The sequence below is a fragment of the Centruroides vittatus genome, unplaced genomic scaffold (assembly GCF_030686945.1).
Source record: "Centruroides vittatus isolate TY-2023 unplaced genomic scaffold, ASM3068694v2 contig_446, whole genome shotgun sequence".
NCBI classification, from domain to species: Eukaryota; Metazoa; Arthropoda; class Arachnida; order Scorpiones; family Buthidae; genus Centruroides; species Centruroides vittatus.
Genome location: NW_027122244.1, coordinates 131860 through 157313, shown reverse-complemented (window position 1 = coordinate 157313; position 25454 = coordinate 131860). Strand labels below are relative to the sequence as shown.

The 25454-nt window shown below is 28.8% G+C and overlaps 2 protein-coding genes across 3 annotated transcripts in view; one reads left to right on the top strand and one right to left on the bottom strand.

Moving 5' to 3' along the window:
* Positions 1-1044: 1044 nt before the first annotated feature.
* Positions 1045-12331, top strand: LOC136977140 (glutaryl-CoA dehydrogenase, mitochondrial). The gene is made up of 11 exons (XM_067272578.1): positions 1045-1290; positions 3392-3423; positions 5018-5152; positions 5846-5969; positions 8374-8483; positions 8555-8684; positions 8759-8975; positions 11491-11594; positions 11652-11777; positions 11966-12126; positions 12203-12331. The coding sequence occupies exons 1-11, from the start codon at positions 1208-1210 to the stop codon at positions 12271-12273; spliced, it is 1293 nt and encodes a 430-aa protein (XP_067128679.1). The 5' UTR covers positions 1045-1207; the 3' UTR covers positions 12274-12331.
* LOC136977141 (zinc finger Ran-binding domain-containing protein 2-like) overlaps positions 12321-25454 on the bottom strand; it is a 35246-nt gene continuing 22112 nt past the window's right edge. The window contains exons 3-9 of one of the 2 annotated variants that reach the window (XM_067272579.1): positions 23328-23433; positions 21784-21866; positions 21105-21181; positions 20561-20689; positions 14244-14545; positions 13932-14036; positions 12321-13547 (exon numbers count right to left, since the gene is read on the bottom strand). In XM_067272579.1, coding sequence (XP_067128680.1) covers positions 13514-13547; positions 13932-14036; positions 14244-14545; positions 20561-20689; positions 21105-21181; positions 21784-21866; positions 23328-23433 — 836 coding nt within the window. In that variant the 3' untranslated portion in view covers positions 12321-13513. Of the gene's footprint in view, positions 13548-13903; positions 14037-14213; positions 14546-20560; positions 20690-21104; positions 21182-21783; positions 21867-23327; positions 23434-25454 lie in introns of those variants that run through there. The other variant, XM_067272580.1, reaches the window with a different exon arrangement.

Below are 25454 nucleotides of genomic sequence, written 5' to 3'. Positions count from 1 at the left end.
GGGTGCGGGTCAGAATGGGTCATGCGACCCCTCCCGGGCTAATGTAGTGTTTTTACTGCTATTACTTTGCTTCTCGTCACTGCGCGCAATTAAAACGAATGAGACGAATCGTAACAAAAATTAAGTTTATTTTCTGCTCGCGTAACAGTTACATGACTCGACGGCGCGGCTAACACAGAACAACTGACTGTAGAGTTCTTATTGGGAGAGTCCGGTCCCGTTCCAGGAAGTGATAACTCTTACCACCTGGGGTTCGTTACGACTGTTAAGATGTGGAGGGTGACGTTCCCCACAAGTCAAACAACCGGATGGCCGAGCGGTCAAGGTGGGAGCCTACCGCTTGGCCATCCCTGAGATCCGGGATCGAATGCGAACGGATCGAAAAATCTTTAGGAATATTTCGGGGACCGGTCCGTCCGGATATGTCGGATCCTGTCTCTCACCATTCGGCTGCCCCATTGTGGGCCTGGCCGAACCCATAATGGGCTTACTAAAAGAAGTCCTCTTAATGCCCACAGAGTGAAAGGAGTTTTAAAATAAGCAAAACGATTCCATTGTTTTTCTTTCCTTTTAGCTCCATCGTGGGTGCCAAAGAAAGTTTCCAGAGCCAGAGCCCTTCGAATGCCATGTTAAATGTTCATTTATTCTCTACATTAGTCTTTTATATTCATTTTATATTAATTTCTTATTCTTTTTAGTATTAAACACTATATTTATTCTATATAAAATGTGTTTTTGGTATACTCTTAATAAGCATTGAACATCGCACCGATCTCGAAATTGACTCGTAAGCGTTGATAGTAAAAATTTATAATTAAGATTCATTCACGCTCCACTTTCTTTAGACTTTGCAGTTTTGCTAAACTACGTTCATACTGTATTTGATTGGAATTAGCATCATCATTATTTCAATAATATTAATATATTTTTTTAATATTCAGCTACCGACTTTATTAAATCTTTACAGTCGGTAATTATTTTCAATCTGATAATTTTTTAATTAATTAATGTTTTTAAAAAATTTTCGAAGTTTAGCAGATGGCGCTGGTAGTTTAAAAATAAACGTGATAAGATGGTGAGGTGATTAGGAAGTGTGTCACGCTGATATTAAACTGTGTTAAACGATTGTTATTTATCTAATAAAAATAGGAACAATTTTGTTCGATCGTTTTGAAACTCATAAGGATCGTTAAATTACATATACAATATGAGGCTGTATAAAATGTTAAATTCCCCTTTGCTGCGAAGTTCAAACTTCTCCAAAGCTGTGAAATATTTTACAACTTCTGATATCCTTTTTTAAAAACTAATCCATAATAAGTTTTATTTTATATGATAGTTTTAATCAATGATACGGTTAAATTGATGTTTAAATATTAATCATTTTAATTTTGTACATTTCTTAGTTAAAAATAAAAAACTAAACTAAAATGTAACCCTTTAGTGTAAATATAAATTTATAATTTCTATATGGAAAGATATTCAACACTTATCATTTTTCACTTTTGTCTTGATGATAAAAAAAATGTTTAAATGTACATGTTTTAATATGCATTGTATCATATTATATATTAAAGCATTATGAACAATGTTCTGCATACAATATGTTTTGTTTGTATATAAATGCATTTATATATTTGTATTCGGTTCCGTAAACATTATTTTTGTAGATTAGGTGGGTAGAATGTGTTTTGGAGTCAAGGACGTGGTTTTAAATCGGTCGAGGATAAATAAACGAGATAACTGCCTCGCTGGAGCATATAAAAATTTTATGACTAAATGAAATATTATTGGTGAATTGTATGATCTTCTGTGACACACAAACATATATTTGACAAAATACAATGATATAGAATATAATTTAGATGCAACGGAATTCCTTGTTTTATAATTTAAGTCTATTTAAATCAATAGACAGATCGGTCATGGGCAATTCACAAGATCCCGAAAAGAATCCTCTGGGACTTTGGCAACATTTTCCTGTTTTCTGCCTAGTGTCATTATGCAATCCTAATTAAGCTTATATTTGTGATGTTCCTACTAAAGTTGATTAAAAATATGTAAACTAATAATATAAAGTTTATTGTTATCATTAGTATTATTTTAGTATCAAATTTAGTGCCACCACTTGTCCATCTTTGAAATTGGCACTAAACCAAAGAACGCTGTGCAATGAAAATTATTTGAAGCAATGAGCAATCTACGTGCAACTTTGAGATTTGGGAGTTTGAAAGCTATGATTTGATAACGACGATACCCTTTGCTACTGCAAAATCCTACATTTGGTAATTTGGAGATAATGAAGGATACTATTATTTAATAGTTACGAATAGATCCGTTGATGAGGATGCTGCTAGATTGAGATTTTAGTATCCAGCATATTGGCAATTGTGGAGGTATGTTGGTACTCGGCATCATACCGAATGGGCTTAAAGCCTGCAGTTCTTTAAGGAAAAATGCATGCAACCCGTCAGAAGTTCATTTGTAGCCCACAGCCTTAAAGGTTGTTCGTCACAGATTTAGATATACGATTTAGGATGCATTAACATGAAAAATTAAATAGAATTCTGAATTACTATTTAAAATATCTATGTAATGTAGATATTTAATTATTAGTAACTTTTGTATTAAAGCATCGATAAATTTTTTGTTTTCTTATTAAACTCAAAAGACAGTTTTGTGATAATTTTTCATTTACAGGTAACCCCCGTATAACACGGCACTTCTCTAACACGGTTCGAGAATTGGAAACATCCCCCGTATAACACGGTGCTTTTATAGCACAGGTTCACTCTAACACGGTTCGGGAATTAGGTAAAACCTTCATACAACGTGAAATGTATTAAAAACTGTTACCAGTTGATGATTTTCATGCTGAGATCATCATATAGGATGAATAATCTCTGGTAAAATATTTACTTAAATAAGTATTTTACCCATAAAAAAATCTACTATATAAAGCTGAAAAACCGGATTCTATCACTGTATACCAAAAAATGACCACTAGACGCACCGCTAGCAATTATCTAAATTAATTTAAATTAACAATATAAATTATTTTATATATATTTTATATTTTTACAGTATAATATTCAGTATATTATTTTTATTTGTAATTTTGTATGCCTTGACGCTTGCATCGGCCTTTTGTGAATCATAAATCCGATTTAAAGAAGGATTTAACAGCATGTTTTTTAATTTTTGGAACCTAACCCCCCTTTTCGCACTAGTTCTTTGTTTCGTATAACATGGCAATTTTTTGGAACGTAACTCCCGTGTTATACGGGGGTTACCTGTATATATGTACAAAATTACTTTTTCAGTAAATTTACTTCAGTAATGATAGAAATTTGAAGTATTAAGGTGATTTTTACCTTAACAGTATTTTAGAAGCTAGAGGAAAGAATGAACATAAGTTGAAAGGTATGGAAAATTTTAACTAAGTTCAGTTTATGTTACTTAACAAACCTTTTTTCCATCTAAAAGTTGTTTTAAATTTATTATATTTTTTAATTAATTGTGTTATTTTATCAGAAACAATCTATTTAAAAAATATCAGTTAATTGTTTTATATCACACTGATTATTTAATTATTTTCTAATTGTAACTATATGAGTAAGCCAATAAAATTTTATTTTCTTATGTATTTCTAGTATAATATACACATATTTTCATGTTATGTTTATGCAGGATAAAATTTTTCATCTCGAAAAAACCATATAAATTGTAATATTTTTAAAATGATGTTAATTTTCTATTTTAGAAAGTTTAAAATTTAAAACACAGATTTGTACAGTTTCTAGAATAAACTATTTAGCATCTAAATTTATAATGTAGCAATTATCCTAGTTTTTTGACTTGGGGTAGTAGTAAATTATTATCTATGAAGATTTGATTACATAGGTTATAGGAGATAAATATTTCTATCTGGATCTAACTTAATAGCTGGCCAGATGAATCAAGCAGTTAGTGTCATTCTACCATTCTAGGGTATTCAGAATTGAATTTAGGAGTTGTAAAAATCATAGGAATTTTTTGCGGAAGGTCTGTACGGATTATGTTGGGTTCCATCCCTTGCCACTCGGCTGCTGCTTTGTGCACCTGGCCAAACCTACTATAATGGTCCCAAAAATAGACCCTCTTAATGTTCACGGGGCAGAAAGGGAAAAAAATAAAACAACCTATACCAATATAATTCGTAAAAACTGAAATGGTGGATAATTTATTAAGGATCATTTTAATTGCATACTTAATCACATAAACTAAATTTATTATTGTAAGCAGTTCATTGAACCTTAAATTTAATAGTTTTTGGTTGGCAATTTATTATTGATGATGATCTTTTTCTTATATGAGGTTGAAAAAAATTGTTTACTGATTTTGAAAAGGTATCCAAAGAAATTTTTTTTGAAAAGAGTTACAACTTATTTCTTTCATGTTTGATGATGATTTTCTGTGGACATTCTTAATTACTAGAGTTTTCAGATGATGCAATCTGTTGAATTATAAATTAAAACAAATTTTGAAATCGTCAGTTGGTCCAAAAGTCAGTTGGTCTTGTATTTAAATACTGTGCTTTCCTATCTACAAACTTTACAAAACTGTTCAGTGAAATCCTTGTTCTATATATAAATTACAATGCTTTAATAAATTTAGTTTAATTCATTTCACAAATGTGCCCAGAACATACAAAAAACAGTTTAAAAACTGACTTCTGAACCACAGTATATAGTAAATGATTAAATTTGAAAGATTAAAAATTTTCATAGATAAATACTGTTTATTTAATTGTATTGTTTATGTTTATTGTATATGTTAATAAAAAATTTAACAGTAAATAAAATAAGTATTTCATACTCATAATTTACTTCTATTATAGTGCAATAGTATTCAAATCTTATATTAAAATTTATGTGAATTTTTACTAAATTGGCAGAATTTTCCAGAAAAAATAGCTTAGCAATAAAAGTATTTTGAAGCTAATTATTGTGTTATTTATTTAAAGTTTTTTTCATAGTTTTATTCAATTGGAAAGATCCACTAAATTTAGAAAGCATGTTAACTGATGACGAAATTATGATGCGGGATCAGGTTCGCAATTATTGTCAAGAAAAATTAATGCCTCGAATATTGATGGCTAACAGAAATGAACGTAAGCTTTTATATATTGTTAACTCTCAACTATTATGTTCAAACAAATTATTTGTAAAGTTATTTTAAAATTTTCTTGCTCTAATATATGTAGGATTGTCTTCATTTTTATGTTTTTACTTTTCTTGGTAAGATCTATGATTTACATTTGATATGTATATATATATATTATTTAACATGTTTATTTTCATAATACAGTAGAGAGTCATTATCCGAATCAATTGGGGACTGGGGTTGTTCGGATAACCGATTATGTACGAAATTATATATTAACCTATCCGATGTTGAAATTTTTCTCTGTTGCGTGTCGCTTTGTGTTGAATTTTCGTCGATTTTAAGCCCAACAAAAATTTTTATAATAATAATCAAGGCTATTGTATCGTTAAGAATTATTTCTTTATTTTGTACAAACAAAGTAAATATTTTGAAGAATATAAAAACATAAAAATTATACTTTAGAAGTAAATCTAGTATCAAAAACGTTCGATTCAGCACAACACAGTCCAACTGAAGAGTGTTCGGATAAACGACTCTCTACTGTAGTTTAATGTTTATTGTTTTAGTAGAAGCTATTTTGATACTTAAAATATTGTCTTAGATTTACTGCTTAATCAAAATACTTAATTTTAGAAAGCTTAGAATTGTGTTAATCTGAAAATGGTTGATATACTTCAAAAGTTATTTTCACTTATAGATTTTGATAGAGAAGTTGTATCTGAAATGGGATCTTTAGGTATTCTTGGTCCAACAATAAAAGGTTATGGATGTGCTGGTGCATCATCGGTTGCTTATGGCTTAATAGCACGAGAAGTTGAAAGGTAATTTTTAACTTAATAATAATAAATTCAAATTATTAACTTACATGAAAAAGTAATCAAGTGACTACCTGACTTTAAAATATTTTATATCTATATGTATGAGTCAAAAATTTTCGATCTTAAAATTGGTTCCTTTTCTCAAAACTGCTTAAGGTTGAGGATTTTTGACTCTTATGTATACATTTAATTTCACATAACTATTTCATGTTTAAAATAAAAGTTTGTCAAGTAGTCTTTTGGTTTCCTTTACTTTTTTGAAAATAAAATAGTTAAGAAAGATTATTTTTTAACCAAGTTTATAAATACTGCAACATGTTTTAGCATAAAGCAAAAATTAAATTTGATCTGTAAATGAATATATGACATCACATTATAATGCTAGTATGCATTTTGAAATACAGAAAAACCCAGGATAAATTTCTCTATACATATTTTGCAGTTTTTAAACTTGGCCAAGATGTTTTTAAATTCAGAAAATTTCAGAAATTCTTTTTCTAATGTCTGGCCATGCTAGGATCAACCTCAGCTTACAAAGAATGCTAACAAATTATTAGAATACAATTTAAAATTCTTGTCCTTGGAACAAAATTATTTAAAACATCTGATTGTTCATAATTTTGTTTCATTTCTAATGAAAATTCAAGTTGATTAGAACTACAGTAGAACCCTGATTATCCAAGCTTCAATTAACCAAGGTTCTGCATTATCCAATGCAAACTTGTAAGTGAGTATACTACTATTTTGTAATTGAGAGACTTGGAGGAAAAACAACAAAAAACAAGTTATTAACAAATTTGGATTTGTGCATCATAGATCCATCTCCTAAGAAACTTTTGTGGTTCAGTTACATGTCCCACAGGTACACCCACATTAAGAAAACATATATTAAAATGCTGGTGATTTGTTTAAACAAATTCTCCTTTTTCTCAAAAACTTCCTAATGGGAGATATATCAGTTTTTTCCACCACTCCCCTCAATTTATAAAAGCTTTGCTGCAAAGTAATTCAGCTGTTTGCTAGTTTGACATGCCCAGCAGACCAACACTAGTTGATCCTTGAGTATTGCTAACACTGTTGCTAAGTTGTTCACAAGCTTTCCACTAAATTTAAATCTCATGCCTCATCAACTGGGAAGATATCAAGCTGAACACAGAGGGAATACAATATTAAAGAAAAAATAGTACAGTATCTTATAACACAATATTGTATAAATATAAAAATCAGTCAGATTACCAAGTGTGTACTGTATTTGGAATTTTTAATTCAAAACAGCCATGGCCATCCATTTTATACAAGTTTTCAATTATTTGAGGTAACATATTACTTTGAATAATCAGGATCCTATGCAGAGATGGAGCCACATGGAGTGGCAAGGGACAGCATTTCACACACTAATGCTCTTCCACCCCTCACTCTCTGCCAGCCCACTGCTACCTCCAAGTTTAAAAGTAAACATGTAAAAATGTCACAAAGCAGTTGACCACTGGATGAAAGAGAAAACACATCAGTCTCAAACACTAGGCTACATGATCAGCCATGAGGTAAAGAAGAATAAAATTTAATATTTGTTCTTATTCTGCCATTTATTTATTTGTTTGTATTGACCATTGTCATACATATTACTGATTTGCATATGACATACAAGAAGCTGCCTTACCGATATGACAGCTCCTGCACAATAATATATTGATAGTGATCTTGGGGCTAATGTGATTTTTTATGTAGTTTCCCAGGCAATGTCAGTGACCCATAATCAAATTTCTAGTTACATCCCTGTTATGTAACTGTTTTATGTCCTTTTCTTTGTTAATATTGTTAATAATACAACATCTGATCTTGCTGATGATTTCAAATGCTAAAGCCTTGTACAAACTAGAACATTTTATGTACCCTGAGCCAAACACTAACATGCACGATAATGTGTATGGGAACTGTAACACCCAAGCATTACAGAATCTACTTGGTAGTCAGTTCAGAGGCGGCTCCTTTCAAAAGTGGGTTTCACTCAGAAATATGAAAGGAATTCTCTCATTCAAGCTTGGCTTGGGGCCACAGTATGGGAAAGGAACCGATCAAAAGTGTTCCAAATGGTGGCACTGTGTTAGTGCCATCACTCAGAATACTTCATTCCTTTCCCACTTCTACCTTTGACTTGCTAGTTGTTACAGAAATTTATTAGAACTTGGAATTCAGTTGACCAGAAAAAGGTGTCCTAACCAGACAGAGCACTAAATCGAGAAATGGTCTGCTTAAAGCACTATTATGTTATAGAAAAAATGCTCTAGTTTGCACATGGCTTAAAATGTGACATAAAAATCCTATGATTCTTTTGTGTTGTTCAAATATTTACTGATGTTTGTTAAAAAAAAATTTTTCTTAATCTATTACTGTAATACTTTGATAGAGTGGATAGTGGATATCGTTCAGTGTTAAGTGTCCAATCTTCTCTTGTGATGCATCCAATTAATGAATTTGGGTCTGATGAACAAAAAGAAAAATATTTACCAAAATTAGGTAAGTTTTCAAAAATTTATGTTTAAATTAAGACAATTCTGATATTTCTGAACAATATTTTCTGTATAAAGCAAGTGGAGAAATAATTGGATGTTTTGGTCTAACTGAACCCAATCATGGAAGTGATCCAGGTGGAATGGAAACTAGAGCTAAATATGATTCAAAGGACAAAGTATATATTTTGAATGGTAGTAAAACATGGTAAAGTATTATACATTATTAAAAATAGTATATATCATCTGTAAAAAAAATTAATATTCATATTTATAATATAGGATTACAAATTCACCAGTTGCAGATATTTTTATTATTTGGGCCAAATGTGATGATAATGTAATACGTGGATTTATATTAAAGAAAAATATGAAAGGATTATCAGCTCCAAAAATTGAAGGAAAATGTTCTCTTCGTGCTTCTACCACAGGAATGATCCTAATGGATGAAGTAGTGGTGCCAGAAAAAAATGTTCTTCCTAAAATAGAAGGACTTAAGGTGGGTAAGTGAGAGTATATTTATTTGTTTTGATTTTTTTAAATATCAAAATACAGCATATAATCTTTTAAATGTACTTCAATAGTTTAATGGGATAAAAACAAATGATAAATATTTTTGAGGGTCGTAGGAAATAGCAAATTCTGCATTTCAGTGATTAATTATTCAGAAGAGAGTCTTGTTTAAACTATAAAATAATTAGTGAAAAATAATAAAAGAATGTGGATTTATTTGTGCATTTCATAGTCAATCAATATGACAGTATGTTAATTTGCTGTAAGTTGAAAATATATAAAATATATAACAAAATTATTTATGTTGTGATCAGGAAGAATTAATTTAGTCATATTTTATAATAGTATTTAATATTAAAAAATTATCTGCAAGAATTATTAGTCACACTAAAAATAAATGCTTTAAAAATTCTTCATGAATTTTTTCCTTTACTTGTGATTATTGCCTAATGTTAACATCTTCCTTTAACTGTTAAATTAATTTGGCCATAGTCTTTGTATCCTTCAAAACAACAATCGCAGAAGCAAGAAATATAAAAAATGCTTGTTATACTTATATACGTATTAAACATTTTTTGGTTACCTTGTTTCATAATAGAGTTTTAACCACCATTAAAATAAAAGACTGAATCAATTATATTATGCTGTAGAAAAACATTAGTAAAATGTAAACAAGAGAACTTTTTTGTGTTTCTGAAATTGTCTTGTTTATATAATTTTTTACTTGTTCTGTTTTTTGATTACAAATCTACTTAAAGCTAATTATTTGAATTCTTGGATAAATTCAGAATGCCAACAGTGGTAAGCAATTACTATAAATGCAAGGAATGAGACTAAGAAACTACTTCCAATATTCCAATGATGAAGTATTTAAACAAGCACCTATTGGTTAAGAAACAATGCTGCCAGACAACTCAGATTTTTTTCTGACGAGAAAATTTTTACTGTTAATGCAAAAATCAATCGAAGGAATGACCACTGGCTTGCCCACGACCCCAAAGATGTCCCCATTATTGAAAAAACAAAATTTCCAGCGAATATTCACATGCTAGGTGTTGTGTCCAGTGAGAGCAATGTCATGCCACTGTATTTCTTTAACAAAGGGGACAATGTCACAAAAGAAGTTTATTTGCGTGTTTTGTCAAATGTCGTAAAACTGTGGATGAAAACTGTGTTGTCTGGAAAGCTATATGTTTTCCAGCAGGATGATGCGCCCGCCCACACAAGTCATTTAGTGCAAAATTGGTTGTCAGAGACATCGACATGCTTTGGTCGAAAGAATTCTGGCCTCCCAACAGCCCAAATTTGAATCCTTTGGACTACTATGTATGGAGCGTAGTTGAAAGGGTCATGAACAAGTCCAGACATGCAAATGTTATATCATTGAGAGCCACTATTGATGCGGAATTTGCCGATATGGACCGTGACACATTAAAGCACGCCTGCGCACACTTCAGACCAAGAATGGAGGCGGTCATTGAAGCAAGAGAGGGATATATTGAGTAAATGTATTCTTTATGACCTTACAATGTAGTTAAAAAAAATTTGTAAACCTTTTTTGTTTTTGCAATAAAAAATGTGTAATTTGTCCAGATTTTGGCACCGTACCCTGTATATATAATATATAATATGAACTTCACTAGATAAAAAGACATTTCACAATAGCATTTTTTTTTTTTCAGCTTTAAAAAAGTATAAATGAAAATAAGAAACTTAATCATTGTTTACAAAGACAATCTGAATTTTCAGAAATGGATTTTATTTAAATAAAGACTGGAATTAATGATGTCTTATTTTGATAAAGACCATTAATTCCAGTCTTTATTTAAATTAAAATCCATTACAATTATCCTAAATTTACTATGAGAAAACATTGAAGAAAGTTCTAAGCTTCAGATTTTCCAAAAATCATTGTTTTAATTTTAATGCTTCAACATTTATCAAAATTTTAAAGATTTTATAAGTTATAATCTAATGTCTACCATTCAAGCTAAATTGGTTTTTTTTTTATTGTTTATATTTAAATATTTGAGATTTTATAAGTCAGAGAGAATACATGTTTTTAATTAGTCAGTCAGTTTGAGGGGATCAAAAGTGGCTCTAAAACTGTACTTGTAATTAATGGACAATCTCTAATGACTGATTTGAATCAATGTAAGATCAGCATATGTATTTTTATTTGTTACATAAATTTTAGATTTATTCAGTCTTGATCACCACTTAATATGAACTGTAAATTTGGATAGGAAAATCATTCAATCATAATTAATGCATTTGCATGGACATCAAAAAGAAGAATGGCCATGAACATTAATTTCTATTAAGCCTAACATGACATTCACAAAGAGCATTTTTTCCAAAGTCTTAACATTTCTACAGCTATGCATTGTAATTCTAAATGAGTTGAGTTGACTTTTTCAATTGTTTATAGATTCTTATATATTAGATGAGGCTAACAACTTAATATCATTTTCATCCAGATTTATTTTATAATTTTGTAGGGTCCATTTAGTTGCCTTACTAATGCAAGATATGGTCTTTCTTGGGGAGCACTTGGTGCAGCAGAATTTTGCTTTGAAACAGCAAGACAATATGCTTTGGATAGGTGAGTTATACCTAAATACTCTTTGGTAATATTTACTAAAATTAATTTTCTGTTTAGGAAACAATTTGGTAGACCATTAGCAAAGACTCAGTTAATTCAGAAAAAATTGGCAGATATGTTAACAGAAATAGCACTTGGATTTCAAGCTTGCCTTCAAGTTGGAAGATTAAAAGATCAAGGAAAGTAAGTAATGGCTATTCTACTTAATTTCAGTTAAACAGCTGTAAATGCAATTATCTTCATGTATATAAAAACATTTTTAAAAATAACTATTTCAATTAATTTTTTTATAGTTCTGAACTTTAAAACTTTCACAATTCCATTAGAAAAAATAGTATCAAGTTTTATTTATATATGTCAATTTCTTTTAGGTTTGCACCAGAGATGGCTTCCATTTTAAAAAGAAATTGCTGTGGTAAATCTTTAGAAATAGCACGAACAGCTCGTGATATTTTAGGAGGAAATGGCATTAGTGACGAATATCATGTAATTCGACATATGATGAATTTGGAAGCTGTTAACACCTACGAAGGTAAAGTAATTTATAGCATATTGTACAGTACATCATTATTAGTAATACAACCACAATTAATGTTTATATTTTAAAGGAACCCATGACATTCATGCTTTGATCTTAGGAAGAGCCATTACTGGACTGCAAGCATTCTCAGAAGATTGATTATGTAAAAATAAAGTAGTTTATATTTTTGATAAGCCAATAAACACTTCAACATAAATGATTTTATTAATTGACAATTTATAGTACAAGACTATTACCACATTTATTTTGACAAATTATAGAATCTGTACATTTCAGAAAGATTGAGTGTGATTGCTTTAAACAAACCTTTAGTGGATGTACCATAGTGAAAGGACAGAACTATAGTACTTGAATAGCCTAACTAAAGGTTAAAGCTTTGTTTTTACAATTCAAAGTGAAGTTTTTTGCTAAGATATAACATTTGTGCATTATTACAATGTTGCTTTTCATTCATTAGCTCGTATGAGTGTTAGCATCAATGAGGAAACATCTCCATTTTTAATAATAACTAAAAACTCTCTTATTTGAGAAATTAAATTTACATAATATGCAATTAAGAATTATAACAATAAGCTGCAAATTTTACAAAGCATACATCCACTTCTCATATTATTGTTAACATTTCTTCTTGTAATGAATTAAAATACTTTAAAGATGAATGTTGTATACTAATTGTACACATGGTAATTGGACAACATGAACCAAATATAAATATATATATAAAAAAAAATACATTAAACACTAAAAGAAAAATTTTAATCGAGATAAAAGGTTTCCTCTTTTTACTGTATTTATTCATTACATAAATCTATTATCCTGTCTCACTGTAATAAAAAAATATCTAAAAATTGTAAATATATTATGAATTACAGCTATTCATTTGGGATACATATTTGATGCCACATGTATGTCTAATCTAAAGAAAAAAAATCAGTCCACTTTTGATGGAGGTTGAGCAATTGATAACCTAAAATTCAAAGTAGAAACTCTCATGTATGAACTTCCTCATTACTGCAAATACCATATGAAAACAATTCATGTAATGATATGTTTCTTCATCTAGATGGTAATTTTTATAAAAAAGTTTAATAGGCAGCATAAATTTTTCTCTAAATCTTATAATTTAATACATAATTCTGAGCTTTTAGCACATTTGTAATTGAATTACCAAAACGTAGAGATGAATTTGGTCCAGAAAAAGAAAGCCCAGACGTTTTATTTTGAACATATTTTCATTTTGTGATACAGCTAATAATTAATTTAATGCTACATGAAACATTAAAAAAAATTATTCAAACAAGATTAGAATTTAGATATTCAATATTTCTTGAAAATCATTACCGACAGCTCAATAAACTGCTAAATGAGTTGATCTTCATCATTTGCGACACTCAGGTGACTTTGAAACCGACCTGACGTAAGAAAGTGCCAGTCATGATGAATAAGGAAATTATTAAATAATTTGTTTCATAGAAAAAATGTTAGAAATAATTTATTTATAAATAAAATATATTTTTTGTTAGCACAAACTGATTTGGAAACAAGTTATTTAAGATATATAAATAATAATTAATTAATTATTTATGCTAGCAGTTTCAAAAAACTACAGATAACAAGTACTTCAAATTATGAATAGTTTATATGAAATATTTTATATACATTTTGGAAAATAATAACACAACTGCTAATTCTTAGCAGTTTGTGCTAACAAATGAGGATTTATCATATATGGGTGTCAATAAATCATTGTTATGAATATAGAACCCATCCCAATTTAACTTTTCCCCACAGCAAACCTTTCACTATCCCTAGATCTGGACCGAGGATGGTTGATCGGGGAACGGCTCCTGGATTGAGATCTGCGGCGCCGGCTTCGGGATCTAGAATCATGTGAACTGGATCTGGCAACAAAAGTACAAAATGCATTGATTTAATGAATATTGAATATAACACAGTATTGCAAAAAGATACTTAAAGAAAGAAACGGTTAAAAAATTCTGATAAAATTTAATGCTTAAACAAATGCTACCCTATTAAAAAAGCACAAGATGCAAGATATCAAATAAAATGATATTGACCTTTTAACCGTTACCACCCTCCCCTGTTACCTGGACCTGGAGTTTGTTCTCTTGATTCTTTTTGCCAGACCACGAACAGGTGTGGCTGAACGAGATCTGGAGCGTGACGGGGAGGACGACTGAGATCGGGCAGAATTAGAGGATGTAGAAGCACTGCTGGAAGATCTTGAACGTGATTCTGATGATGATGATGATGATGATCTTGAATGTGAAACAGAATTCTTATCGTTCTTTTTGGGTGACTCATCTCCCCATCCACTTAAGTCATACTTTGATAGATCTTCATCCTCCTCTTCATCTTCATCATCCTCTTCCTCCTCCTCTAATTTTTCCTAATAAAAATTTTGATGAAATATTTTTTCTAACATTATAAAAACCATTAAACCAATCAAAATATCATAATTATTGACTATTATTGAAATGGGGTCAGAATATATTTTTTAAATATGGAGTATAAATATACAGTTAAATCAAATTAGGATTAGACAATAAAAAAATTCCTCCTCTAATTTTTCTAAAGCCAGAAAATGATTTAATTTAATTTTTTCCTATAATAATAACTATTAAATGAAAACCGTCACACTGTTTGAAGTTCCAAACACTTTTGCAGTATATAATAATTTTTCTCCCTCAGTATATGTAAAAACTATACTTTTCCTATATTTTCTAATAATGGACTGTCAGATTAAAACTGACAAAACATCATTCCAAAAAATTTTCTATGCAGGGTTCCTACTCAAATTTTTGTTTTAATATCCATGACTTCCCCTGACCAACTTTTTACAAATTCTGACCCTCAAGTCCCTTTCAGTTCAGCACATTGATGAAATAAAACAGAATATGATTTACTATGCAAATATGCTATTGCTTTTTTGACTTTTTAATTTGTTATAATTTTTATATTTGCTGAATAATTAAAATTAAAAATAAAATGTTTTATTAAATTAAAATAGTTTATTCTGTTATTCATCCACAATCATAAATCTATGTGGCTTTGGAAAAAAAAAAAAAGCCATTATTACTCATTAAAAAATCCTGTATAATCCATGTACAAAAGTATTTGTTTATTTCTTTTTAAGTTTCCTAAACTTTATAAAATATTAATAAACTGGGAAGAAAAATCAGAAATTATTTTGTTACACAATCAAAATTATTAAAATAAAAAAAAGGATAAATAATTTTAATTTAAATGGTATTATTTATCGTTTCTTGCAGTTTGTTACCATTTTTTTTTTTAACCAGTTCATTAACCACTCAGCAGTGAGCAACTGATACATCCGTCAAGGGCAATCACGTAGCACTGGTGAATCCTACACCCCTAGTACCATAAAAAAGAATACATATATTATGGACTTAAAGAAAATATACACTAGGACGAGCCAACATAACGAACGTCAAACTATGGTTGAAAATTTAAATCATAAATATATACTTAATAACTACCCCAAGCACTTATTAAATATCTGGCAATCACAATATTACAAACACAGGTTTAATATAAAAAACAAGAAGGAAACCAACCATAAACCGTTCCCTTATATATCTAAACATATTTATGAAAAATGCTCCAAATCCCTAAAAAATGACAATATTATTTTGGCCCCTTTGTTAACAAACAAAATATCGCAGCAAATCTGTAATGTTAAAAAACCAAATAATAACAATATATGGGAAAAAACAGGAGTCATTTATAAAATCAGCTGCAATTGTCAACACCCACAATATTACATAGGTGAAACTGGGCGTAAATTGGAATCACGGATCAATGAACATATGGCTGCCATCAGGTTGAAACATAACACCTCCCCTTGGTTTAACTACATAATAAACAATAGTTGCCAAATAGAAAAAAATAACACCAAAATTTTACATTCCGAGAAAAATATATATAAACGAAAGTTTAAAGAACACATAGAAATAAAAAAACATAGCAATAATAGTAACTTAGTAAATCTGTCAAATGGCATGCAAATCGACCAACAGTGGTATTATGTAATAGAGGGCGCAACAGACTAATAGCTTTATGTGTGGCACCCTACTGTGAACGTTCTAGTATTGTAAAAAGCGCAATGCTTTCCGAACAGCCTTAAAGATATATTTATAAAACTAAAATTTGATGTAAAATGTTTGTAATACATCCGGAAAAAATAGTAAGTACGTATTTACTTTTAGAAAAGTCTATATTAGTTACACAGATCTTTGTAAAAAAATTTTTTATATAAGAAAACTTTATAATTATAGTACTACTGTAAGTACACGGGAAAATAGGAATTAAAAACGAATATGAAAACAGATACCAGTGAGAAATGTATAGTTAATAAGGAGGATACGAAGAACTAAAAAAATATAAAAAATGTATTTAGTTAAAAATGTTCTTTAAGGAATTTTTTGTAAATCTTATTATGTACGCACTCGCGTCACCCATGTTAATAAAAAACCTTTGGTTTCCTGTAGCACTGATGAGGGACCAGGACTCATAAAACTGGTCCGAAATGCATTTGATGAAGTACCAATAAAAAAGTTTTAAGCCTGTTTAGCTGTAAGTTAGTCTACCAAATGTTTTCGGATTAAAGAGACAACCACCTATTAAACATATATACAGCTACTAAACAAATTTAATTAAAATCCTGTAAATATTGTAAGTGCCATTACTATTCGAATGATATTATATCAAGCCTAAATTTTGCATAATTTGTAACTGTGATTACAAATATAACTGAAAAATATTTTTGATATAAACACTGGACCATGATGATCAAATCAAAATTGTTAAATTATAAATTTTTCTAACATTTTCTGATCAAGTAATACGTAATAATACTTTTTTATATTGGTCTTGCCATATTCTACATATACTTTCTACATTCACATCCATTTAGTTTTATCTAATTACACTTAAAATGTAAAAAATCTACCGACAAATTAATTTGCTAATAAAGGGACTAACTACTTGCTAATTGAATGTTGTATTCTTCTTTGATGTTGTTTTACGTAATAACACTAAATCAGTAGACATGTCTAAATAACAGGCTTATAAACACTAAAAACATAAATGTTTCAAAATTAGGACTAGATAATTATAAGCACAAATAAATTAGTAGGTCTATACTTTCACTTAGTAGTAAGTTGTAATGGTAAATTACTGAAAGTTGTAATGGTAAATTACTAATCTTTGAACAAGAGCATTCTCAGTCTATCCCATAGGCAGACTACCATTCATTACCATTCACTAAGTATTATATCCAAAAATCAGTTCTTGCTAATTGTCAAAAATAAATTATCTTTCAACTTTTCTTCCTATAAAGTAGCATATTCTGAAACAAATTCTAAATTCATAGTAAAGTTTCCACCTTTTATCCATTAAAAACAATGCAAAATGTATCGATACACGTAATAAAAATTTATCACAGTGAACTTTGAAAAAAATGAGAAATGAGAAACACTAAACCTCGCACTATGAAATCTGGCGCAAAGTGCTGCCTATGGGATAGACTGAGAATGCTCTTGTTCAATGTCACCTGAGCAAAAGTTTTAGTGTTTTTCCAGAAAAATTTAAGTTTCAAAAAATTCTTCCATGAAACCTGATGAATTTAATTAATATAGAATAACAAAATCTGTTTAATAAAGATTAGTAATTTACCATTACAATTATGCAAATTAGATATGAAAAAGATCACTGGGAAATCTCCCGCCAAGATGATAAATATAGAACGATCACTTGACCGAAAGCTAACATCAAGGAATATGAAGATGTATGTTTAAAATTTAATGTTTGTGTACAAATTAATAAATTTTAACAAATTTCATCAAAGATGACAGAATAATTTTCAGCTTACATAAACTACAATAAATGATTATTTCTTCAAAAGAAGTCAATATACACGAATAAATAATAATTATTTAATAATGCTTTTATCCATTTTAAGTTGATATTGTAAAAATTAAGCTAAATTGTGAGACTTAGTTTGATCCTTTGGCATTTTGCAATGCTCTCCTCCCTGTTGCATTTTATAATTTTTCACATAAACAATCAATATTAGTTTTCAAAATTAATCTGCACTATCAGTAAAAGAAGTCTGTAATAATTGTATAAATTGTATAAATAATTGTGTAAAACATCTGTAATAATTGTATAAATATTAAAGACTATAAAAAAAAAATACACAAAGTGATTACAATTTATAAGGTCTGATTTTGAGTGAGTGGTTTTAAAATACAATCTTCCAATGCAATAGAATAATAAGTCTTATATGTAATAAGACTTACTTATTAAACCTAAAACTGTAAAAAACTAAAAAATTAAAACTAAATTTTGGCTGACAGTATTTACATCAAAATATATACCGTATTTTACGGACTATAAGATGCACTTTTTTCTTCGAAAAATTGCCTCCAAAATTCAGGTGCGTCTTATAGTCTGTAACGTCTTATAGGTATTTTTTTAAAAATTGTTTAAAAATTAAGGTGCGTCTTATAGTCCGTAAAATACGGTAAATAAAATATATTGAAGCAACAAGATTGTCTTTGTGTTCCATTTAATGACAGAACATGAAGACAATTTTGTAGCTTCAATATATTTTATTTATTTATATTTTGATGTAAAAATTAAAATTAACTCATTTGATATGGTTTGCAAAGTTTAAGAACTTCTTACGAACTTGATCTTTAGGTATAGTATCAAAAATAAAAATTGATGAATAGCACTTGTGCATTCTTTACATTTCTATTATACACATTCCACACATTAAGTCAACATTTCACTGTAATAGTTTTAATATTCTTATTATTAACAGTGCATCTTTATTTAAATTGTAAAAAAAACCCTAGTGTTTCTCAAACTTCACCTTCCAGTAGACCTGTTTAATAAATTTTAATGTGCCATTTAGCTAATTTGCACTGTTTGCTGTCAATATATTTGCCTAGACTGACAGGGATCTGTGGATCACATATTATTGAAAAATCTGCTATCTGAATTATCTCAATCACCTGGACATGAAAATATCTACTATTCAGTACTACACACTGAAAACATTTTCAGTGTTTTCGGATGATGCTTTCAATGATGTCAAATAAAGAAAACACTTAAGTATCTCAGAATGGATAGATTTATGGGAGATGGCAATGCAACCCTGCAAGGAGGGGTGTCTCCCAGGAAGACCACAGGAAACTGACTCTATTTAGGTGTTAGATTTGTGACGAAAACCTGAAAAACTTTGTGGCCAGCCCATTGGTGAGATGCTGACCTGCAACAAACATTGATGGGGCTAAGTTCATAAGGAAGTCAGTATTAATTACCATGGCCAGACCCAACTTGTGTTATTTTAAAATTTCAAATAATTTCAAAAAATTATAATGTTTTAATGAAATTATTTAAATTGTAAATGTATGTAATTTTTCTTATTAACTTTAGTTAAAATAATTTGACTTAAATAATGTAAAGGAGTGTTTTAGAAGTTAGACAAAATGGCCATGGTGGGAAAATAATTTCAATATGAAAATTTTCCTTTTTGCAATATTTTTTGATGTTTGTTACTTGAAGTTCATCCTTAACTGAAATTTTTGAGTCTTATAAAAATTCATTCTGAGGTCATTGTCAAATAAATTTTGTATTTTTGGATGTCAAAAAGTCCATTTTTTAGTGTCTGTGCAAAAAATAAAAATAATCATTTATGGCACTGAATTCAATTTTATTTCTATTAATCAACATATTGCATCAAGTTTATAATTGTATGATGATGAAAACATGTACTTAAATTAAAGCATTCTTTTAATCTAAAATATTTATGTTAACTTATCAGCTTAGTGTTGCATGGTAAATTGTATAGTAGGCCTACTTACTTATATGTATGATTTAATTTGAATTTTCCAAACCACAATAATAATAATAATAATAATAATTAATCGGTTATAAATTATGGTTTTATTTTGTGAGCAATCATTTTTGGGGAAATTTTGGGTCCTGAAAATATTCTGCATGCCTTTTGATAAGTTGCATTGTACGACATTACTTCTTGCTGCCTGCAGACAACTGCACTTTGTCTACCTAACTGTGAACAAAAAAAATCAACAAGGCAGCCAAGAAGGCAAATTCCCTGACTTTCCATGACTTTTTCTGAACACTGAAAATCCCCGATTTTCCAGGTGCATAGGAACCCTGTTTATGCCTATATATCTTGTGCAGGTTTACATAAGCTTGCATTATATTTTATTTACATGTATGCATATGGGCATATGGGCATATGTAAGAACACATACTCTTATTGATACATACTATGGCTAATTTACTAAATATGTCATATATTTAATAGCATTTTTATTGAATTATTTCATTTATTAAAAAATCTTACCTCTTCAGATTCAATTTTACTTTTAGGTACTTCTTTTTCAATTTTAACTTCTGACTTTGTTTCACTTACATGATTAGAATCAGATTTACTACTTATGCTGCCTCTAAATTTCTTCTTTTTCCTTCCAAACTAAAATAAAAATAAATCTAATTTAACATTTTAATGAACTTAGTTTTAATTTTTATGAGATCAGTTTAAAAATTCCTTAATAAAATTATACATAATTATTATTAAAATTTAGATCATTTTGATATATTTATCAATTATAAAACTTCTATTAATATAAATGATTAAAAATATCAATGAATTAAAAATTAATTGGATAAAATGAACTTCACATTCATAAAAAATGACAAACAACTAATTTTGAATAAATATTTAACTTTACCAAAACTAACTATAATTTAAAATTCTTTTCCATGCAGATACAAAATTAGTAGTGTGGGTAAAAAAATCAATGTGTTCAAAAAATGGAGACAAAGTTAAACAATGAGTGAGATTTATTTGGTAGATATATATATATGTACTTGTGTATACAACTTACATCATCATATTCACCATCAGATTCTTCTCTTTCAATATATTCAATATTTTCTCTTTCATTATAACCACCTCCTAAACCTATATAAGCAAACAACAGCAAAATTAAAAATATGATTAACTGAATAAAATTGATTAATAAATGAAATAACAAATAAATAGAATCTAGATAGTCAATCAAAATGTCAAAATGCAAGATAAGAAATAATTTCTTAATAAGAACATAAGCCACTTTTAACCAATTAAAATAATAATTTAGCACCTAAAAATGGAATTATAAATTTAGAAACATGAAAACAATATTTACAATTATTATTAAATATTTACAAATATTTACAAATAATTAGGATAACAAAATTCAAATCTTTAACTGAAAGTTAACAAAAAAATTAATACAATTCTTAATTCAAATACATCTCTTTGAATATGTAAGGATTGTTTCAAATATAAAATGAATTTAATTTTTTAAAATACTAAAAAGTACAATAAGGTAAACTTAAAAACTTTTTAAAAGAGGTCACAGTTGGTTATTATATTGAATAAGATTTTAAAATAGTTTTATCTTGTATGAACAATTGGAAAGAAAACTTTTATTTTTAACAGTTAATTATCTTATTCAATTTAATTTTTTCTTTTGAAAACTATTTATCCTATATATATCCAATATTTACTTGTATATATACCTGTTCTCTCTTCTACTTCTCCATATTTTGGTGCATTACACATGTTACATTGTTGTCTGCGTGCCCAATTCACATTCCCACACCTAAAGATTTTGATAAAAGTTCAACTGTAAACTATAACAGAAACTAAAATAAATTACATCTATTTTTTCTTCTTTTATTTATTATATTATATATGTGAATATGTTAGGTTCAAAGACCGAAATTGCTCAGAGCGAAAAAACGACCACAAAGCAAAATTTGTGTTGTGGCTTTCATGATATTTGACCATGACGTGCTGTAGTGATTAAGAAAAGCCATAACATGTTCTGAACGTTAGCTGATGCAACCACGATAGAGGATCATATGATACACAGTGGTTTGTAACTTTAAATATGGATTCTAGCCTTGAAACATTTTTATTTACAATTTTTAATGCCAAACAACATTAGTTCTAAGTTTTCCTAGAAATTTAATTTTCATACTTAAAAAAATTTCAAAGAAAAATGTATGGAGAAAAATACACATTTATTTCTTTTGTTTTGCTAAAAAGTGCTAAAGGTCTATCTACTTGTAGGTGCTTGATATACTATACTCGATGAAATAAAAATCAGCTGCTAAAGTTAAAAACCACTGTGCAATGGATTTATTATGGTTAAAAGTCACCACACATTCTGGATGTTAACTAATAACAAGGTGATAAGAAAATAAAACTTTCTTTTTCATTATGATTTATTTATCTTCAATCATCTTATATAAGTAGGTAACAAAATTATTCATCACATACAGAAATGTAACTTTGTTACTTTCCAACATTTAATCATTCAGGAAAATCTGTTGTGGTGCTTGAGATGTCAACATTTTCTAACAACTAATTTACTAAAAATAATTACTTTGTCAGGAACTTTTATTAATAAATCAGTCATTTTTATGAGAATCGAGAATGTTGCAAAATTATTTTCGCTGATTGTTTTCGAACGGATTATTGACGAAAACTGAGGTATCACTGTGTAGTGTACACCCATGTACCTAGCATCAGTCTGAATTATTTCTTTAGCTTCTGTTGTCCTATCCTAAAATCCTCCAGTTATAGGGAAAAACAGAATGGTTTTAGGCTAAAACTTTTTCCAGCAAAACTTGTGGCATGATGAGTAATAAGACCACAGAAAACAGGGTAGTTTTACCCTAGATTTACCCTGAATAATACTACCCAAAACATTACTCTGAGAAGTTTGAAATTACTCTAGAAAAGGTAATTACCATAGAAACAGCAGCACTGGTGAAGAATGAACACAATACAAACTCTGCAAGTGTTTGCAATGTGCCCGTTGACAAGTTACAACCTATCCTTCAAATTGTGGTTGCATCAGCTAATGTTCAGAATGCATTATGGCTTTTCTTAATCACCACAACGTGTCATGGTCAAATATCATGAAAACCACGACATGAATCTCGCTTTGTGGTCATTTTTTTCACTCAATGAGCAATTTTGGTTTTTGAGCCTAACAAATACATATAGAAGTTAATAAAAATATTAATATTAGTCTAATTAAAAATCTTCATACCTTCCACATTGCCAATCGTCTGCACTGAATAAACCCCTACTTTTCTCTGCAGCTGCTTTTCCAATCTCATGACCAAGTTTTTTCCTTTGTGGTATAGTTGACTTTTCTTTTTTAAATAAATTATAATTATTGAAATTTTAAATTTTATAAAATTATTCTTTAATATATGTAAATTATAATCCACAAACTTAATACTATTATCATAAATTTAATTTTTGTAATAAAGATATCTACAAATATAACATACTTACATAATACATTATTTTATGGTTTGAATATTTTTCTCATTAATATAATTTGCATTTTGTTCAAAAAAGAAAAAATTAATTTAATGTTTTGATGGTCACAATACATTTCATGCATATAACAATTTTGATATTATTGATCACATTTGCATACAAACTGGTTTAGATATTTATGTGTCTCACTATCATAAATATGCAATCAATATACATTCTGGAATTGTAAGGTTATGACAATTTTCTGATTCAGTCTTTTCTAAATTTCAATATTAAAATTATAAAATTTTAAATGATATCTTCTATGGACCTAATAACATGTTATTTGACTGTACTTTTCAAAAAAAAAAAAAAACTGTATGTGAATATGCTAAGTACAGTAGTTTTTAAATATTCATCATTGTAAAAAATTCAAAAAATTGAAATACCTATATTTATTTCAGAATAATTCATAATATATTAAATATTTTATAAAAGATATTTGAAAAGTCATTTAATACTTAGTTGCATAACCTTTGTTTTTAGTTACATCACAAATTCTTCATGGTATTAAAGCAATTAATTTCTGATAATCACCAAGTGTAATCTCAGATCAAATTTTTTCAATTTTTCTTTCAACGTTGAAGCTTTTTCATCCATCAATCTTCATTTCATTATCCCTCAAAGATTCTATACAGGATTCAAGTCTGATAAATTGATATTGTTGTTTATAAAACAAGTTAGGGTGACTTCACTGCATGAGCTGGTCCAAGATCTTGTTGGAAAATAGCATTCTCATTTGAATAAAGTTCTTCCATTGAAGGAATAAGAAATACCCTAACAACTCTTGATACTCTGGGAAATTTAAAGTATGTACCTTTAATAATTGTCACACTTCTTGCAGACATGCACCCCAAATTATCACATTCCTGGATATTTGACACATTGCTTTAGTGTGGATGGATAAAAAGCTTCTTTAGTTTTCCACACACACACACACCCTAATCATATGATACACAAAACCTTAATTTGTCACTAAAAATATTATTATTCCAATCTTTGCAGGTCCAATTAATATACTGTTTACACCACTGAACTCTTTTCAGTCTTTGTTTCCTAGAGAGGAGTGGTTTGTGTTTTGAAACAAGTTCATTTTCATGAAGTCTGCAAATGGTTTTACTATGGAACACATTTACATTCTTCTTTTTCCATGATGATATCTGCTTGTTTTAAAAGAATTTTTTCTTACTATTGCCTTTAGTTTATGATCATTTCTTAGAACTTGTTGAGCATTTTCTTCCAAAATTTTCATGACTATTTACAATTTTCTTTTTGGAATTCATTTGTTTTAAGATTTTTGATACTGTATATTCTGAATAGTTAATGATTTTGGCAATTTTCAATTAAGATTTTATTTCATTTTGTAAAATTTGGGTAGTTTTTCTCATTACAGAAGATAAGTCTTTCTTGCTTCCCATTGCAATGTAAATCTCACCCTTTTATAACAAAGGTGTCAGAACATCTTAACTCTTTCCGGGCGGCGATTGACAGAACATTTTTGAATGGCATTCGTCATGCGGCGCATCTTTTGCATTTTTTGGATAATTTTTAAATTGCGATATTTTGCTTCAAAATCGCACTATGTTTAATCTGTTTTTTGTGTTTGATCGAAAACATATTACAGTTTATGTTTGTTTAATTTATAGTTTAATAAAAATTTAAAATAATATTAAAATTTGAAGTTTACAACCAAAAGAAAAAAAAATTAATTTACAGAGAATCGCTGAACTTTGTGCATCTATTAGGTAAACACATCTGTCTTCTTTTAAACAAAACAAACCCCATCTTTCTAGCTAGAGTGGGGGAGAAGTTATTGTCATTATTTACACTATGTCTCTAATTACTTAGC